The following is a 17,433-nucleotide window of genomic DNA, read 5'->3' on the forward strand; positions in this document are numbered from 1 at the left end:
TTGTTTTGCAGACATCAAAAGGTTAGAAAACTGTTTTTATAAAGCCTACCTTTATATGCCCCTCAGGCATATGTAAACTGTTACTCTCAAAATATACACCTCTAAATAAAAATACACCCAATTATATTTATTTTATTTAATAAAATGTCTATACTGTTTAATTGCCAAAGTATAAAGTTGTTTATAGTCATTATTTTAATTAAATCAGTTGTGGCTTAAATTTTAAAAAAACGCATTTATAAGGTTTTTTTTATTAAAAAAAATCTGAAGCTTATCTGTTTTGTTTGTGTACTGCGGTGGAGAACATCTACTCCCATGTACTATCAAGTACTATATATGTAAGTAGTAGGAAGTGCCTTGCACTGCCTATAAAGTCAAAGAAACCAGAAAATATTGTGATTTTTATATGGATAGAGTAATTTATGAGTTTTAGCGCTGCATGCAAACACACCAAGTGTGGGTATGCTAATGTTTAATTAGGTTTGGTCTGCTGTCTTGATTCTGCATGATAACTAGCATCCAAATATAGACAAAGAGGGTTCCGTCTTGGCAACCATCATGCCAAATTGAGCAATGATATTTTCAAAGCCAGCTGAACTGTCACACCCAATTTGGCAAAGTCACATAAAACTGACTGACAGTTTCTTCAGAGGTGTACAGATTAATGTAGTTTGGACATTTAACGCCAAATTGGACAAAGTCATTTCAAAGTTGTGTTTCAGTCCACCATTTTGGTTCAATGGCAGCGAATGTTCCAAAGTCAATGAAAACCGCCACCCCCACATCAGGAATCCTCATGCCAGGTTTGGTAATGATATCTTAAGAGGCATCCAAACCTATAGAGAACAGACGGACAGACAAACCGCTTTCCAAAATAGTGGCTTTAGATAATCTGAACATAAGTAATTTTTAAAGACCATTGTAGCAGTGGTCAGAAGTGAAGAGTTAAATTACATGAACAACAACCCAGTCACAATCTGGCATCCAAAGTATGTGAAACTGATCCCAATTGTCTGAATATATAACCCTCTACTCAGGCTTTGTGATTTAAAAAACAAAATACAATTTATCTTACCCTTCAACTGTCCCATTTTATCTGGGTCAACCACAGATTTAAGAGCTCTGCTAGCAAGAAACCCCACGGTCTAACAGTTCTTCTTTTAAAGCAGCAGCCAGTTTGGTATTGGGCAGAATACATGTAGGTGTTAGCTGCAGCTGAAGTGGGCATGATTTGTACGACTTGTTGACCAGAGTTGTATATACATGGATATATTTCATCTATAGGGATGCAAAAAGCTGTAATTTTTGGTAATTGTAAAAGTTCTGTCGAAAGCAAAGAAACTGTCAAAATTTGCACGATGCATTTATTTATGTAGAAAATAAAGGAAGTTATACTTGTGATCAGCACACTTTCAGTGTTTTAATACCGTACATGCTTTCTTTTTAAAAAATGTGTAGTGTTGTAGGGATTGTTTGGCTTTCACATACTCTGTCGTCTTTGAACTCTGTAAAATGTTGGCTTCTAAATAGTAACATGTTCAGTGTGTGGTTTTTGTTTTTTTGCAATGTCACCAAGTGATGAAGGCGAAATTGATGAACTCCAGATCTTGTACAGCTGAAACCATATACTCAAGCCCTTCATTAGTTTAAATGAAAAACTTATGGAACATATTTACTTGCTTCCAAGAACAAATTCCTGCAGGTAGAAAAATGCTTACTCACCCCAACTGCAATTTTGAGTTACAGAGGAAGCTACTTGCAGAATGTGATATATCATGAGCCTGCCTTATGAGCTGTAAAACCTCTAGAAAGAAAATTAAGGAATGACTGAATCTGAAAGTTTGTGGTTGCCATTGATTCACTTATTTTACTCACATTTAGGGTAGGCTCCTCAGCACTTCTGCTACACCTCCACCTGGAGAACTGCAGCCTGTTTGAGAGCCAGAAGATTTAGCCATCTAGCTCTACTTGTAAAGAGCAAGAATTTGCCCCAGCTATGGCAGGTTTCGGGGGGGGGGGCAGCCTACTCATTTGGAGGTGGTAGGCCACTAATTTCGGACCAGGATGTAATTAGGGCAAGGGCATGCACCCATCCACTCCGAGTTTGTGGATAGGCTTTTTTCTAGGTGAGAGATTGGAGTAACCAGAGTGGGGGTGCAGAATGTGAGCTAACAGGCTTCCAAGTGAGAAGAGGAATGCTGGGGAGCTGTATCTGTATTGAGAGTACTGAATGCAGCTCACAAATGTATATCCAGTGTGATTGGTTGGTATTTGGTGATTTTGCTACTGTGTATTGCTTTGATTGCTGTATATCATGCCCACCTCTCTCTACCAGAACCATTTTTTTCTGCATTGCCTTTGGTTTCTCTGCTGACTTGTAATGGCATTTGCACTCATTCTTCACTTCCTTTTCTGGTCTTCCCTTCCCTCAATTGTTTCTTCACTGTCTATTTTAGATCATATGTTTCTTGGGTGCAGGGACCTATCTATGCTGCCCATATAGCTCTTTTAAATTATCTTTGGCACTGATAAGTGTGGCTGGTATTATAATTATCTATTTATTTAAACATCACCAGAGTGCATTATAATAGAAATAAGATCTGTTGAAGCAATGTATGTCTTCTAATTCAACCCTGTGCATAAGAATGATTTTAAAGGGAAAATGTTGATCTGGGTTAATAGTCTCTTGAGCAGCTAAAGCATTAGAAGTAAACCATTTCTTTCAAACCCTTTCATTTGTCATAATCTTTTGCCATGCATTGCTGTCACGTAATTTAAAAAAAACCAAACTTTTCCCCACTGCTTGCTTTTGCTCCTCTCAGTAAAATAGTTTTTGCATACTGCAAGAGAGAAAACAGGGGAAACAACAGGTCAGGGGCTATTTCCTGCATACCAGGGGAGGTGGTGGAGAATGACACCCAAAGTATGCAAGAAACTTGTGGGTTAAAAAAGCACATACTACTTCCCTCAAATCTCCAGAAATCCCATGTTGCCATCATGCTGACAGTCGGTATCAGCTCTAGTAGAGAATGTAGGCAGAGGTCCTCAGCCAGTGAGGACTGATAAGCTGACTGACAAGTCAGCTGCTTCTGTTTAGCCTGCGGTCCCAAGAAGATAGAAGCTGCCCCATGTAAGGCATTTAGCTTTCCTCAAGCCCAGTTGTTTTAGGCTGTGTGAGTGACTGACTGCACAATTTACAGTTTCAATGATGGGGAGCGGGGGAATTCTCTTCATAGAATCATAAGATTGCAGAGTTGGAAAGGACCACGAAGGCCATCTAGTTCAACCCCCTGCAATGCAGGAATCCTGCCCACAGCTGTCCCTGGGTCAGCTCAAACCACCAACCTTCTGGTTAACAGCTAAATGCACTGGGATATACATAGGGATGTGCACCGAAGAGCAGAATTTCTCTCTCCAAATTTAGACCCCTTAAAGTTGCAGGCACTGTAGGGGGAGGGTGGAATCTGCAGAAATTGTCTCCCAATAGCAGGAGTATCACATGGGTGAAATTCCTCTCCAGTGATGCTCCTGCCAGTGGGAATAAAGTCTGAATTCCAAGCCATAGCATTGTAGTACTTGTAAGCATTTTAATCTGTAATTGGATCCTTAAAAGGTCATTGACACTTAAGACCTAAGCAGGTTATTGCAAGTAATTTTTCAAAAACTAATGTGACGTTAGTACGTTAGTTAGTTAGTTATTAAATTTGTATACCACCCCCTATCCGCAGATCTTATGGCAGTTCACAATATATAAAACCACAAAATATATAGTAAAAATAAGAACAACAAACCAATAATCCCATATAAAATGCCTTCAGAATTCCATCGTTGAGGAAGTGTTTCCAAATATGATGACACCTAACAGCTACCACATGTTGCAAGTTATGCACTTCACTCTCACCGCAACTTGGAGTTTCTAAAAATAAAACAAATCTAGCACATAACGTAGTAGTACATTCTTTAATAGGGCAGGCCCAAAACATCTTGCTGCCTGAGGCAAAGGACAATATGTGTTTCTTCCTCCCCACCCACCCTCCTGTACAGCAGCAGACTGGACTGACAATTGAAACTTACTTCAAGGCTAACAATTGAATAATGTCCTCCTTGTGCAGCTGGCTAGTTTAGAGGGTGTATGACATGCATGTAGCACACATAGCTCCAATCTGCAGCAGAGGAGGATGGGTGGGGGGCAGGCTTAGGAGGAATGACTGAGCAAGGTGCCTAAAACAAGCTGCTGCTTAAGATCTTTGCCTCCCTTTTCCAAATAGTAGGGCTGGCCCCAGGGCATTAAAATGTTTAGACATTGTATTGGTATACTGTTTATGTCTGGAATAAGTTATTGTCTGTCTTTTTTTAGTAGCATTTGATTCATTAACTCAATTAATGCGAGAGTTGTTTAGATTTTACAGCCAGCTAATCTTTTACAGTCGCTTGCATAACCTGTGTTGGCTTCTGTTCAGACTTAAAACTTTCAGTTTATACTTTACAGATAACTTCTAGTAGACATTTTCTGTTCTTCCGCTGACAACAACAACCTAATGTATTCAGAGACCCGTTATGTAAAGGTTGATACATTAAGCTTGGTTGATAAGTTAACCACTTGCCTGGCTCCGGAAGCGCAAATACTTGTACAAAATGCCATTTCAGGTCACTATTGAGCACTGTTAGGAAAATAGGATCAAATATCCTGAAAGACATCTAACACAAAATATTCCAACCATAGGGAAATAATCATAGAGGAGCGGGCCAGCCTTAAAATAAAAGAAACAAACAAACAAAACTTGAGTGTCATGGAAAAGAGAAAATCCCCAAGATGTAGCATATTATATTCTTACCACAGATTTTCCTAAAGTGACTCCAAAAATGTTAATTACTTCATTTTAACTTTTATTTGGCAGTGCATTTCTATCTTCTAAAATTTATTTGTGTTTTTTTTGTAAAGGAATTCAAAATGTGCTGAGTCTGTTCTGCGCAGTTCTTACAGAAAATAAGGTCCTCTTTCATTCTGCAAGTTTCCAAAGACTGAGCGATGCCAGTAGAGCACTTGAATCTTTAATGTTTCCTCTCAAATATAGGTAAGCTCTTTTGTGCAACTCGTGGCATTGAGGAACACCAAATCCATATTGGTGTGAGTTTTTCACATGGACTCCCTCTAATTAGATATTAGACATTTTTACAGAAGATTATGTTACTGCACGCAACTTATTCAACTTACTTCCTTTTAATACATTTCAAAGCATTGAGATCAATTCTCAACTAAGAGTTAGCATCAGAACTGAAATCCAGAAATTCAAAATTAGAATCCTGATTGAAAAACGTATTTTCAAATATATTGTTCAAAAGAGGTTGGTAGCTATATCAGGTTATATTCATACGTTTTGTTACATGGAATACAGTAAAATGCATTATATTTTGCATTCAAAAGCCAGAATTAACAACAGTGTTTAAAGAATGTAATACTCAACATTTCTAAGATTTCGAACTCCAGAAATACAATATTATATTAGATTCTCATGTAATCTGGTTTAAAGCCAATGTAGACCTTAGCACATTGGGGAAACTTGGTGTGCTGAAGATGCTTAAACATATTTCAACTTTCACTGGTTGTCTCTTTCTGCCTCCCAGTTCCAGGAAGGGTTGGTCTTATTTTAAATCTGTTATTTTAAATCTGTTCAGATCTATCTGAAGTGGACAGACACTATCGTGGTTAGTGTGTAGGTGTCACACTCATACTGTGTTTCCAAAGGGGTAGCTCTGTTAGTCTGCTGCAGCAAAAACAACAAGAGCCTCATTGCACTCTTGAAGGCTCACAAAATTTATTACAGCTTAAGCCTTCATGGACTACAGTCCACTTTATCAGATGCAACTTTATCAGATTTTAATATTTGTGCATAACAACATTCATAGCTGGGGTGCCCACAATATGCATTAGCAACATCATAGATTTGTGGCTGTGGGAACACCCAGGGTGATAACGAACTACTTATGAAGGCCATGAACCTCGTCTAGGTACAACTTATTACCATTAACAGATCTTCAGAATTCCTTCTGCTTAAATGAGCATAAATTATTTGCCTAGTTTGTATTGTTAATTTTCACATTAGTAGACTGTACATTATTGAAATAACTTTTATATTCCATAACTGTTTAAAATATATTTACATAGGGTTATCTGTAAAATACAGATTAACTAGTGAACTGACAGTCATTTTAAATGAATACTTGCTGTCTAAATATTGATAATCCAAAAATCAGATATTTCTATCTGTGACTCATGGATAAATAATATTGTGTTGGGGTGGGAAGTAATTTCTAAATGGTTGAGTCAAGTGATTCTGTAGATAAATATGTGTTTGCTGCTATAGTGCAAATAGTGTGTGATTTTTAATTTTTTTTTTAAAAAGGTGTATATATAGGAAATGGTAAGTATAAGAAAGCTACTTCATGTAATATGTTATGTTCAACAAGTTGCTACAGTTTTTCCCTTCACTTTTCCCCCAGTTACCCATACATTCCAATTCTCCCTGCACAGCTGCTTGAAGTTCTCAGCTCACCCACACCCTTTATTATTGGTGTGCATTCTGTCTTCCGTAATGAGATTCATGAACTTGTGAGTATATTCAACCAAGTTTATCCCTGCTTATGTTGCCATACAGAGAAATGATTGAGCATAAAATTCAGGTAGATCATCTTCATAATAAAAAGAACTGTAACAAGCAAGTGGATAAAGCAAATTAACGACATAAAATGGTTTTAAATGTATTGTTAGTCATCCCATAAACAACCATAAGTGTATGCAAATACAAAATAGAAGAAATCAAAAGATGGTTTACTATTTAAAATTTATCTATCATCCATTTTTTTAGATAATGCACATATTTATTTGTTGCAGTACACAACATCTTGGTAGATCCTTTCCCTCCTGTGAAATAGAGAAAAGGAGATATTTATTCTATGATAAATACTTAACATTTTTTATCTGCTGCCTGCTTTTTTAGAAACATGTCTGTCAATAATAATGCTTTAGTTGATCTAATCAATCCGTTGAGTACATGCTGCAGTTCTATTCAATATCAACACTTCAACTGTGCCTCTAGTAGTGCACTGTTTATCAGGATACAGGTTTCCATATTTTGCTTCTAATACATCATCAAAACTGTGGTTTGTTGCAGGTGGTGTTCTCATTCACTCTAGGTACAGGTCCATGCAGGAGTGAGTTAGGCATGGGTTCAGGTTTCAGCAAAGCAATGTCAGCAAAGCAAGTTTCAGGTTCCAATGAGGCAAAGTTAAGCCAAGCCAAGCCAAGTTCAGGTTCCAACGATGCATGTTCAGACAAAGCAAGTTAGCACCCTGGATAGCTCCATGTGCACCTCTGGCTGAAGCATCAGAGGAGGAAGCTCAAATTATGTTGCTTCAACAGCAAGCAAACCTACAGTGAGCCTTCAGTAGAGCCCTAGCTCTGTGACTAGCCCCCACCCCACCAGATGAGCAAAGCTTCTTCAGTTAAAAAGGGCCTAGCCTGCTTTTACAGTCATCAACTTCATTGCAGCAGTTTTTTGGGGGGGGGGATTTCTGGGTTGGGGTCAATTGAAAGCAGCCTAAGATTTCCTGGCAAAACAGGCTTCTCTTACACCTGGGCTTTCATGGATGTGAGGAAGTCTAGGTCTGTTTTCAGTGTAGTTCCCTCCCACCTGCTGATGCTCCTTGTGAATTCATGACCTCATCCCCTGAAATAGGGAGTCAGAACCAGAGGTCACAACACAGTTGTCAAGAGGCATCCCATGAGATTTTTCTGCTGCTTTTAAAAAAATATTTCAATTGTGTTCCTATCCATTATGTGAAGTTTCATATAACATTTTCATTCATTTGCCATTGTCTTTCAGTTAGATGTAATTATAGCAGATCTGGATGGTGGTACAATTAAAATTCCCGAATGTATTCATCTCTCCCAGCTCCCCGAACCACTACTCCACCAGACTCAAACTGCCCTCTCTCTAGTAAGTCTAATTTCCAATATTACCCTTTAGTGCATCACTTTTGTTTTCTCAGTTTGTTACCAAATAACATAAAGAGGCAAATATTTCATACTAATATGCTAGACCAACATAGACCAAGCATAAATACAAAGCAAGAATCACCAGGAAATTGTAAAGGAAACATTTATTTGTTTTATACCCCTTGTTACATACATCTTCAACTCTGTCTGTCCTGTTTCCCCCTTTACAGACTTAAAAGACCAATAGTTGCTTTATTGTTGAGAGTTGCTTTATTGTTGAGCTATAATTATTTTCTTACTGGTCATTGCTTGATATTTTTTTAGAGTCTTTTTGTCTGTTCAGTCTCATAGGAGGGGGGAGGTAAGGATCTAAATGGGATGCAAGCCTTTGCTGTCAGGCTTAATATGAAATATGTTTGTGGAAGGGTCTATATTAAGAAAAATAAACTTAGGAAAATGTTGCCAACAGAGTGCTTCCTTTGAATTTTTGTTCTTTAAAATTGTAGGTTTTACATCCAGATTTGGAAACAGCAGATTATGCATTTCCTCCTCCTCGAACAGCTCTGTCACATTCCAAAATGTTGGTAAGACCCAGTTATTTCTAGCTTTGTAATAAACAGAAAAAATAATGCTTTTCCTGAAATGAAGGTTTTCCTTTTACTGTATTCTTCATAAATACTTTATAATTATTACATTTTTTCATCATTTCATTTTAACATATATATTTTTTACAATTGCTATTAAATTGAAGGGCACTATCTGACAAGGCAGTGTATCCAACCAAGTTCTACTCAGAGTAGACACATTGAAATTAATGCCACACATTGAAATTAATTTCAGTGCGTCTACTCTACATAGGACTAGTATCCTATATCTTTATACTGGTTTATGAGGTTATACAGTACCTCATCAGTGTCCTCTGATGTAAGCCCACATTGTACTTTTTATCGTTGAAATTTAGCACTAATGCAAATTCAGAATACCACTTACACACAATACTGCATTTTTAATGGAAAACTAATAAGAATCAAAGAATGATAGAGTCGGAAGGGACCCTGAGAGCCATCTAGTCCAACCCTTCAATGCAGGAATCTCAACATGCAGATTTGTGCTCTTCTTCTTCTTCCTGAGTAGATTACTGATGATGGATCCTTCTGGCAGCCAAACTGCTGCTCATACAGATAATCTGGACTTCCCACCTGGTTGGGCACCACTTACTTTCTTGATGTGCAAGGGATGAAGCGGGAGAATCAGAGAACAAGGCAGAGCTCAGGAGACTGATTGGAATCATCATGTTTCCTTATCCTTAAATGTCAGGTAGATTTAATACCTCAGGAGGTATGAGTAACAAAGCCCAGGCATTGTTGGTATTACTCTTTGTGATGCCATCCATTCTGGCAAGAAGCTGTCCAGAAGTAGCAATAGGTTAAATTCTGGTTTAGGCTAAGTTTGGAACATTTTTATTCCTAACTGAAAGGTAAATCTTTCACCTTTCAAGAGCTAATGAAAGATCTTTCTAAAATGTACTTTAGATGTTAAACAAAGATGTCACACTCTGACTGTTGTTTTTATTGGGCCATTGGAGTTCATATGAAAGGATTTTATACTTTTACACTTTACCATACCAGTTGCGCCTCTTGGTATGTTATGCCTAAAGACAGAGAAAGCATTTTTCTCTTAGTTTGTGTTTAATAGGAGATAGTTGCACTCAATTTGCTTGTCTTTTCACAGGATAAAGAAGTGCGAGGTGTCTTTCTTAGGTTATTTGCACAGCTTTTCCAAGGATATAGATCTTGTCTTCAGCTAATCAGGATTCATTCAGAACCTGTCATAAACTTTCACAAGGTAAAAGCAAAGCTAAGTTATCAGCTTCTAGATGATCATGCATTTTTTTGTTTTTAAGAGGTTAAAAAAGTCTTAGAATTATTAGTGCAGCAGTTGTCTTGCATAGGTCAGTGATGTGGTTTGATACTTCACTGTAGATTAGTTTGCTGAATCCTGATATGTTTTTTCTGCATACTTTAGCCTACAGATAGCAGTTAAACTAAAAAATGAAATGGTGATCCCTTTGTCTACCCCTTTGCTCTTGAAAGCAACAGTTGTACACTCATTAACCTCCAACACATTAACATGCACCATCCAGTTGATAACAATGTGCAACTAGCAGAGATTAGGAGTGAATAATGTGTATCATATTAAATGTTAATTCACAATTCAGTGAATAGTTTTGTAAAATAATCCAGATGGCTCCAGCAAGTGAGCCAAAATAAGGAAGAATAAACATGCTAGCATTTCCTAGCCTATTTGACCATTGGGGGGATTTTTTTGACCGCAGCCGGACATTGAGCATGAAGCAAAACTCATCTGCCAAGTTGTTTTTCCATCAGACTTTCCCCCTGACCTTCTATAGCACAAGTCTGCCCCACCCAGCATTCCATCTTCATTTGTCCTATTGCATGCTCCAATGCCCTAGAAGAAGGGGAAGGGGGCATCATATTAGGTGGCTCAAGAAAACCTTCAAATAGTACCATATCCCAATGGATCCAGTGAGAATCAAGATTGAAAATGCTCATGTTTTATCGTCACCTAATTTTGCTTTAGTACTAGTTAGTTGTTGTTTTTTACCCCACAGCTGTTAAATGCATTTAATATGTAACTTTTACATCTTACCTTGCATAATTTTGTTTGCTGAAAGAAAACAGAGTTCTGAATGCATTCCAAACATATTTGGAATGAGAATGTGTGTGTTGATGGAAAATTTTCTGTTTACAGTAACCTTGATGCTATGCAAGTTCACTGTTTGGTTTTATAAAAAGCGTTAGGCGCTCATTCTTTGCTTTTGTATCTTACTTTCTATTGCAACCATCTTTTTGTGTTTGCTTGTCTTAAGTACAATGATATGAAAAAATGTGTTTACATGGTTAACATTTACTTGTTTCCACAGGCAGCCTTCTTGGGCCAGAGAGGCTTGATTGAGAATGATTTTCTTACCAAAATCCTGAATGGAATGGCATTTGCTGGTTTTGTGTCAGAGAGAGGTCCTCCTTACAGATCCTGTGATCTCTTTGATGAGGTAGAAACATTTAAAAAGAAATATGAAAGTGAGAGAAAATATTCATACTTAAATTTCTGTAACAATTTTTTCTGTCATAAAAGTAACGCTTTTGTCACATTATTTGTGTATTACATTTATACCCCACCTTTCCTACAATCAAGAAAATGGCATACATGGTTCTCCCCTCCCCCTCCATTTTTTATCCCCACGGCAATTCTGTCAGGTAGGCTGGGCAGTGACTAGCCCAAGGTTCATGTCTGAGTGTGGATTTGAACCCGTCTCCCAAGTTCCAGTGCTCTAACCACTACACCACACTGGTTCCCCATTATGAAATATATTGTCAGGGAAGATTGTGAAAAATTCTGCAGTGAATTACCTCTGAAGCCCCCCTTTTGTGTAGTCATTACATTTTTTTCCTGCAAATAATTTCACTGGAAACAATTGGGATTTTTTTCTGTTGAATGCATTTTATTTTTTTTAAGAAAATGATTCTAAGTTCTTAAAAAAAGGTGTGGAACCAATGGGAATATTCACAGGCATAATGAATGCATGAGAACATATTGCAAGCCCTGTCATAATAAATAAAAAGTGACTACTGCATGTTACGGACAGTTTAGAATCTTTAAAAATTGCAATGGCAATATTATAACATGGTTTTACATACTCCTACAAATCTTTCTGTATGACATTTATGGGAGTGTGTTAATGCAGAGAAGAAATGGGAATGGGCAAATATTGCTTTTAAAATAAAACAGTTGGGTTTTCATAACTGGCATGACAAGTGCCATAAATTTAACAATTTATAAAAAAGAATAATGAACTATTGGGGAATCACGTTTATTTATTTACGATGTTTCTATGCTCCCTTGCAATCGGTTTGTTTTGTTGATTTGCTGTGTACGCTTCTGAATGCTGAATACAATACATACAAAAGCTAACAGATTTTGACAAAACATTCCCGTAACAATATAGCATGTATTTAAAACATGAACTGCATATTGAACTGACCCACACCCGGCATTCATCTGAGGTCCGAAGGGTGGCAACACAAGAATGGACCTTTTCTGTGGTGACTCCCTGCTTGTGGAATACTTTCCCCAGGAAGGTTCATATATTAAAGTGCCAAGCAAAAACATTCCTCTCCCCCTAGGCCTTTGGCTAACTAAACAATTTATGGCCTTTTAACTGAAGGGGGGGGGGTTCATATATTTTCATATATTTCAATAATATATAATTTTCATGCATATTTTTTTGTTACTGTGTTATGTATTTTTGTGTTTTTATATTCTAAACTGCCCCGTGATCCTCGGATGAAAGGCAGTATAGAAATTTAGTGAATAATAATAATAATAATAATAATAATAATAATAATAATAATAATGCTTAGCATATTAAATGTGCTATATAAATTGATAGTTGTCAATATTATTTTAAAGAACTATACTACCAGATTAAAAATGGTTCATCAAATATAATATCCTACTTCTGGAGTCTGTTTCCGCAAAAGTGAAGTTAGAGAGTTAATTTTTTTCAACTAAAACCTTTTCTCCCCTTTAAGTTGGTAGCATTTGAAGTAGAGAGAATTAAATCTGAGGAAAGCAATTCATCAAAAATGTTAAAGCATGTCAGAGAACTTGCAGACCAGCTGTTCAAAAATGTAAGTACAAAGCATTCACATACTATAATGCCACTGAATAATGTTTCACTTCAAATTATTGTAGCTGTAGAAATTTAAATAGGAATCATTGAAGCAGTGGAAATTTAAATAGAATTAGCCTTGAATGTATGTTGAAGCTATACATATAGTTACCGGTACTTGGTTGTATAATTTAACTGCAATGATTGTTGCATTTGGAGACCCATTTACACTGAATCTAACTCAAGGTATCTTTTCTTAATATTAGTTGAAATATGCCACTTACTTTTAAGTTGTGTCAGATAAGCAACAACCAAAACCATGCCCAGAAATGGGAGCCATATAGATAAAATAAGATGAAAACTAGCCCCCTTACTTGTGTGTCTGTGGCTTCTACTTTCTTGCTTGGAACAATAGTTTCTGCTTGACTTTACTAACCAGAGCCAATGCCATTTTTGAGCAACCCTAGAACTACTTCAATACTGAAAGTATGACAGCTATTGTTGTTCTGTGTGTCAACGGAGCAGATGTATTGTGATCTGTAGGATATCATTATTGTTACATTTATGTTTTTGGAGACTTTCCAGCTGAGGTGTGTGTATGTGGATGAGACAAAGGCTCATCATTATTTTTGTTAAGCTCTGGGTTCCCAACAATGGAAAATGGGAATAAACCTTCATTAACACCATCTTTTCTACCATACCACTGAATTGCTGATAGCTAGAATTGTGCCATTTGTGATTAAAATCTGAGAGAGGGAGAAGATGTCTGGGCACAGCCTCAGAATGGCCATTGCATGTTCCTATGAGTTTAATTATTGTGCTGTTTTGGGGAAAGTGTTGCTTTAGTGTGAGACTGAATGACTTCTTTACAGAATCACTTATGATGAGATTACTCATGTAAACAAAATTAAAACAGAAGCAGTGTGTTAAATTAAGGCCAAAATCAAATGATGGAAAAGGACAAGTGAGATGAGTGGCTGTATAAACAATATTGTAGAGATAGTGTGTGTCAAAGATTTGTTGCAAGCACACATGGAAAAGTGAAAAAGGAGGTGAGGTTAAAATCCCCTGTGAGAGCTTTTCTGTGTAAATAAGCTTGAAATGAGGCTTATAATTTAAATAAACACTGTCTGAAAGAACAGTTAAGTGTTATTGTATGCCCAGCTGATGTGATGTTCTGGGTTCAATGTATTGTGATTGTATTTTAGCACTAAAATTTTAAATCAACACTGTTATAAAAATAGTTTGTGTGAATTTATGTTATTATTGTGAACCACATAAAAGTTGTAGGGAGTGAGAACAGAAATGTTTTGCTATAGCATAAAGACTATAGGACTATAGGACTACCCACAGTTCATATACTGCAGCATAAAAACACAGTGTACATACTTTTACATTGTATAATTTTTGCTTTGTGAACTAGTATTAATCATTTTGGAAAATTGCATGTGCTGTATAGAAGAGGATTGGATTGCACATCTATTCAGTTTCAGAATCATACAAGCTTAGCCTTGTCTTACAACTTTGTTTTTTGTTTTTAAAGGTTGATCTTATAAAAATGAACATTGAAAAATTACAGTTACATGAATTTGTGATGGAGCATTAGTCATTTTAAAATTCTACACAAAGACAGTGCATAAAGTTTTATTACTTTCCAATAAGCTACAAACTTGGTGCTTTTGAAACACAAAAGAATACTTTGGGCTTAATCCAAAGTGAAGCACATTCAAATGGAGCACTTTCATTTATTTTATGTGTTATGCACATGCTTAAATCAAACGTGCTTAAGTTTTTACTAGTGAAGGCTTGATACTCCTCTTAGGGTTACACAATCACTTCCACCCTTTTGCTAAGTGAAATAATATGTCAAATAAGTCTTTTATTGGTTTAGATACCAAGATGATACTCTGTATTGTTATAAAATATTGATGGAAAGTACTGAATACCTTAATTCAAGTAGTATTTATTTTAATTCAGGAGAATCCAAATCCTCACATGGCATTCCAGAAAGTTCCACGACCTACGGAAGGATCTCACCTGCGAGTTCATGTACTTCCTTTCCCCAAGATTAATGAGAATCATGTTCAGGATCTAATCCAGGAAAGTTTGGTTAAGAACCAAAGTGCACCACCTGCTTCTCGTGTGGAAAGGAAATGTGTTGTTCCTGCTGGCCCACCTGTTGGTAAGAGAAGCCACCCTATGTTTAATTCTGCTGTAACAATTTCTCCTGACAGGATAAATGTGGATATTTTCATACGTTTTCCCACATTGATTCACAGTGATGTGGGTTTCACAGTTAAGAAGGGAGTAACACTTTAGCCATTGAAATAAACCACTGACTTGTTTAATGAGAAGAATAAAGTTGTCATTAACAGTAGTCCTATCTTTAGGTATCTATGAGTTCTTATGGTTGTGGAATATATTTTGATGTGATGGGAAGTAGCAGTTTTAAGAAAATAGATAAGTGTACTCTGTGGTATCAAAATAAATATTTCTGTGTTCATATTAGTTCGTTGAATAGATCTGTGCCCTACCCTCCTCTGAGGTGCTTAGATCCTCCCACCCAACGTACAAGAGTTGACAGTTATTCTATTAAACCACAGAAGTATTCACTACATAGCCTATTGTGTGTGCAGGGTTCTGCATTGCTAATGCATTCCCCACTGCCATAATAGCTATACCAGTTAGCCAGCCATCTTTTCTATTTGGCCTTACCATCATCAGTGCATTAACTAACTTGAGTCATTATTACATATTGGACTGTTTTCAGCAGTTGAGGACTGCCTTCTTGACAATTTGGGTAATACGGTGGTTGAAATAAGGGCGCCTGCTTTGGCATGGGCCCTGAGCTATTCATTTGGGGCCATGTGTCATGCTGGATTTCTAACGGTAAGACACAGTTTTCTCTGCTAGGGGAATCCCCAGGGTGCCATTGTTTTCAAAAAGCCAATGGCATTTCTCATTATTTGCCCTGGCTTGGCCCCCAACTCCCTTTTAATTCTCCACTGCTGGAATCCCAGGTATCTTACTTCCGTAAAGGAGTATAACCCATAATTCACAAGGGTTTTGCAGGGGAAATTGATCATCAAAATGCCAGATTTCTGCTTGTTCTTGCTCCTGAATATTCCCTGCCAAATTCATATGGATTTTAAATTCTGACATTCTTGCACAGTTTTCCTCTTTGGGGGGAAAATGTCAGTCAAGTCTGCCCACGTATCAATATGATAGACATGACTGTGCATTAATAGGGTTGTGTTCTCCTGCGCATTTAATGAGGACAAATGTAGCAAAATAAAACAAAGATACCCTAGGAGTTATTCTAGGAATGTTTCTAATGCAATAGCTCTTTAGTGATGGTTTTTACAAGAAATTGTTTCACATATGTTTCTACTTCTTTCTTTGTTAGTTTCCATAGTAGAAAAGTCAAGTACGGTTTTCAACAGTGCACAAAGGCTGGAAGTTGTTAGAAACTGCATCTCTTTTATATTTGAAAATAAAATTTTGGAGACTGAAAAGGTAATAAAAAATTCTCCTAAACTATTTGAGGAGTACTTCCAAGTTAAACTCATACATGTTAAGTGATTGACCTCTTTACTACTCCTGCCAGATTGTAGTCCTTTTTCATTTATTCATTGTCCTCTTCAACAAGTATCAGACTGAAAGTACTGAGGTACCAGTTAGGGTGGAGGCAGTGCATGTGAATATGTGGATTCCTTTTTACTCTAAATTAAAATTGGAATCTTACCTCACCCTCTTGTTTGCCCCTTCTCTGTTACATTTCTGTACATGGAACCCCTCCCCCGCAAATCTTCCCTGTTTTTCTTTACCTTATACATAGGTCACTCCTCCACCCACGTAATTTTTCTCCTTTTCCACCTAGTGAACAATTAGGTCCAAACAGTATTTCCTGTTTCTCTTCTCCCTGTTCCAGCCCTTCATACCCTCAATGTCTGTCTCCAACTTCAGGTTGGTTGGTTCCCTTAGTTCAAAGCTGGAGACAGACTTTGAAGGTATGAAGGGTTGGAACAGGGAGAAGAGAAACAGGAAATACTGTTGTGCAAATAGATTTTTGTTGTGGAAGCAGGCAGGCATCTTTGGATATTGCCCTTATTTTATTAATACAAATAAATCAATGTCCTAAAGAACTAAGGGCTGGATCAATTAACCCACTCTACTAGTGGAAGCCAGCACAAGGGCTCCTACTGGCACTATTTTCACTTGCCTCCCCCCTGCATACACACCCAAATCTACTCTAGAGGGTCAGGAGAAACTCTAGAAAGAGTGCATAAGGGAAAGAGATGGGAAATCATTCCACTGGGCAAGCAGAAATGCTTCTGATGAAGAACGGTCTCCCTAGCACAATGTTGAATTCCACCTTCAGTCATATGACCACTTATACAACATCTTTAAAGTCTGTGGAAAGAGTAGTGCTTTTCACACATTCATTAAAACCTACAAGACTGAGCACTGCCATGTCTCAGTATGTTGCATACTCCTTAACTTTTGAGACCACAACCAAGAAGTTACTTCTCTAAGCCCCCACATTTCATTCAGTTTTATAATTTAGCATGAAAATGTTGTTCGGTTAGGAAATAGGAATACAGTGGTACCTTGGTTCTAGAACGTAATCCATTCTGGAAGTCCGTTCGACTTCCAAAACATTCGAAAACCAAGCTGCGGCTTCCGATTGGCTGCAGGAGCTTCCTTCACTCAAGCAGAAGCTGCATCAGACATTCGGCTTCCG

At 37.2% G+C, this 17,433-nt stretch overlaps 1 protein-coding gene across 5 annotated transcripts in view; it reads left to right on the plus strand.

The window, feature by feature from the left end:
• The window catches only part of SBF2 (SET binding factor 2), a 212,273-nt gene that overhangs the window by 120,845 nt on the left and 73,995 nt on the right, over positions 1-17,433 (plus strand). For all 5 annotated transcript variants that reach the window (XM_028731545.2, XM_028731515.2, XM_077930483.1 and 2 more), the window contains 9 exons: positions 4,943-5,075; positions 6,502-6,610; positions 7,884-7,997; positions 8,503-8,580; positions 9,728-9,841; positions 10,941-11,069; positions 12,610-12,708; positions 14,667-14,871; positions 16,096-16,205. In XM_028731545.2, the coding sequence (XP_028587378.2) occupies positions 4,943-5,075; positions 6,502-6,610; positions 7,884-7,997; positions 8,503-8,580; positions 9,728-9,841; positions 10,941-11,069; positions 12,610-12,708; positions 14,667-14,871; positions 16,096-16,205 (1,091 nt within the window). The remainder of the gene's footprint in view (positions 1-4,942; positions 5,076-6,501; positions 6,611-7,883; positions 7,998-8,502; positions 8,581-9,727; positions 9,842-10,940; positions 11,070-12,609; positions 12,709-14,666; positions 14,872-16,095; positions 16,206-17,433) is intronic.

Source organism: Podarcis muralis, chromosome 1 (genome assembly GCF_964188315.1).
Source record: "Podarcis muralis chromosome 1, rPodMur119.hap1.1, whole genome shotgun sequence".
In the NCBI taxonomy this organism is placed as follows: Eukaryota; Metazoa; Chordata; class Lepidosauria; order Squamata; family Lacertidae; genus Podarcis; species Podarcis muralis.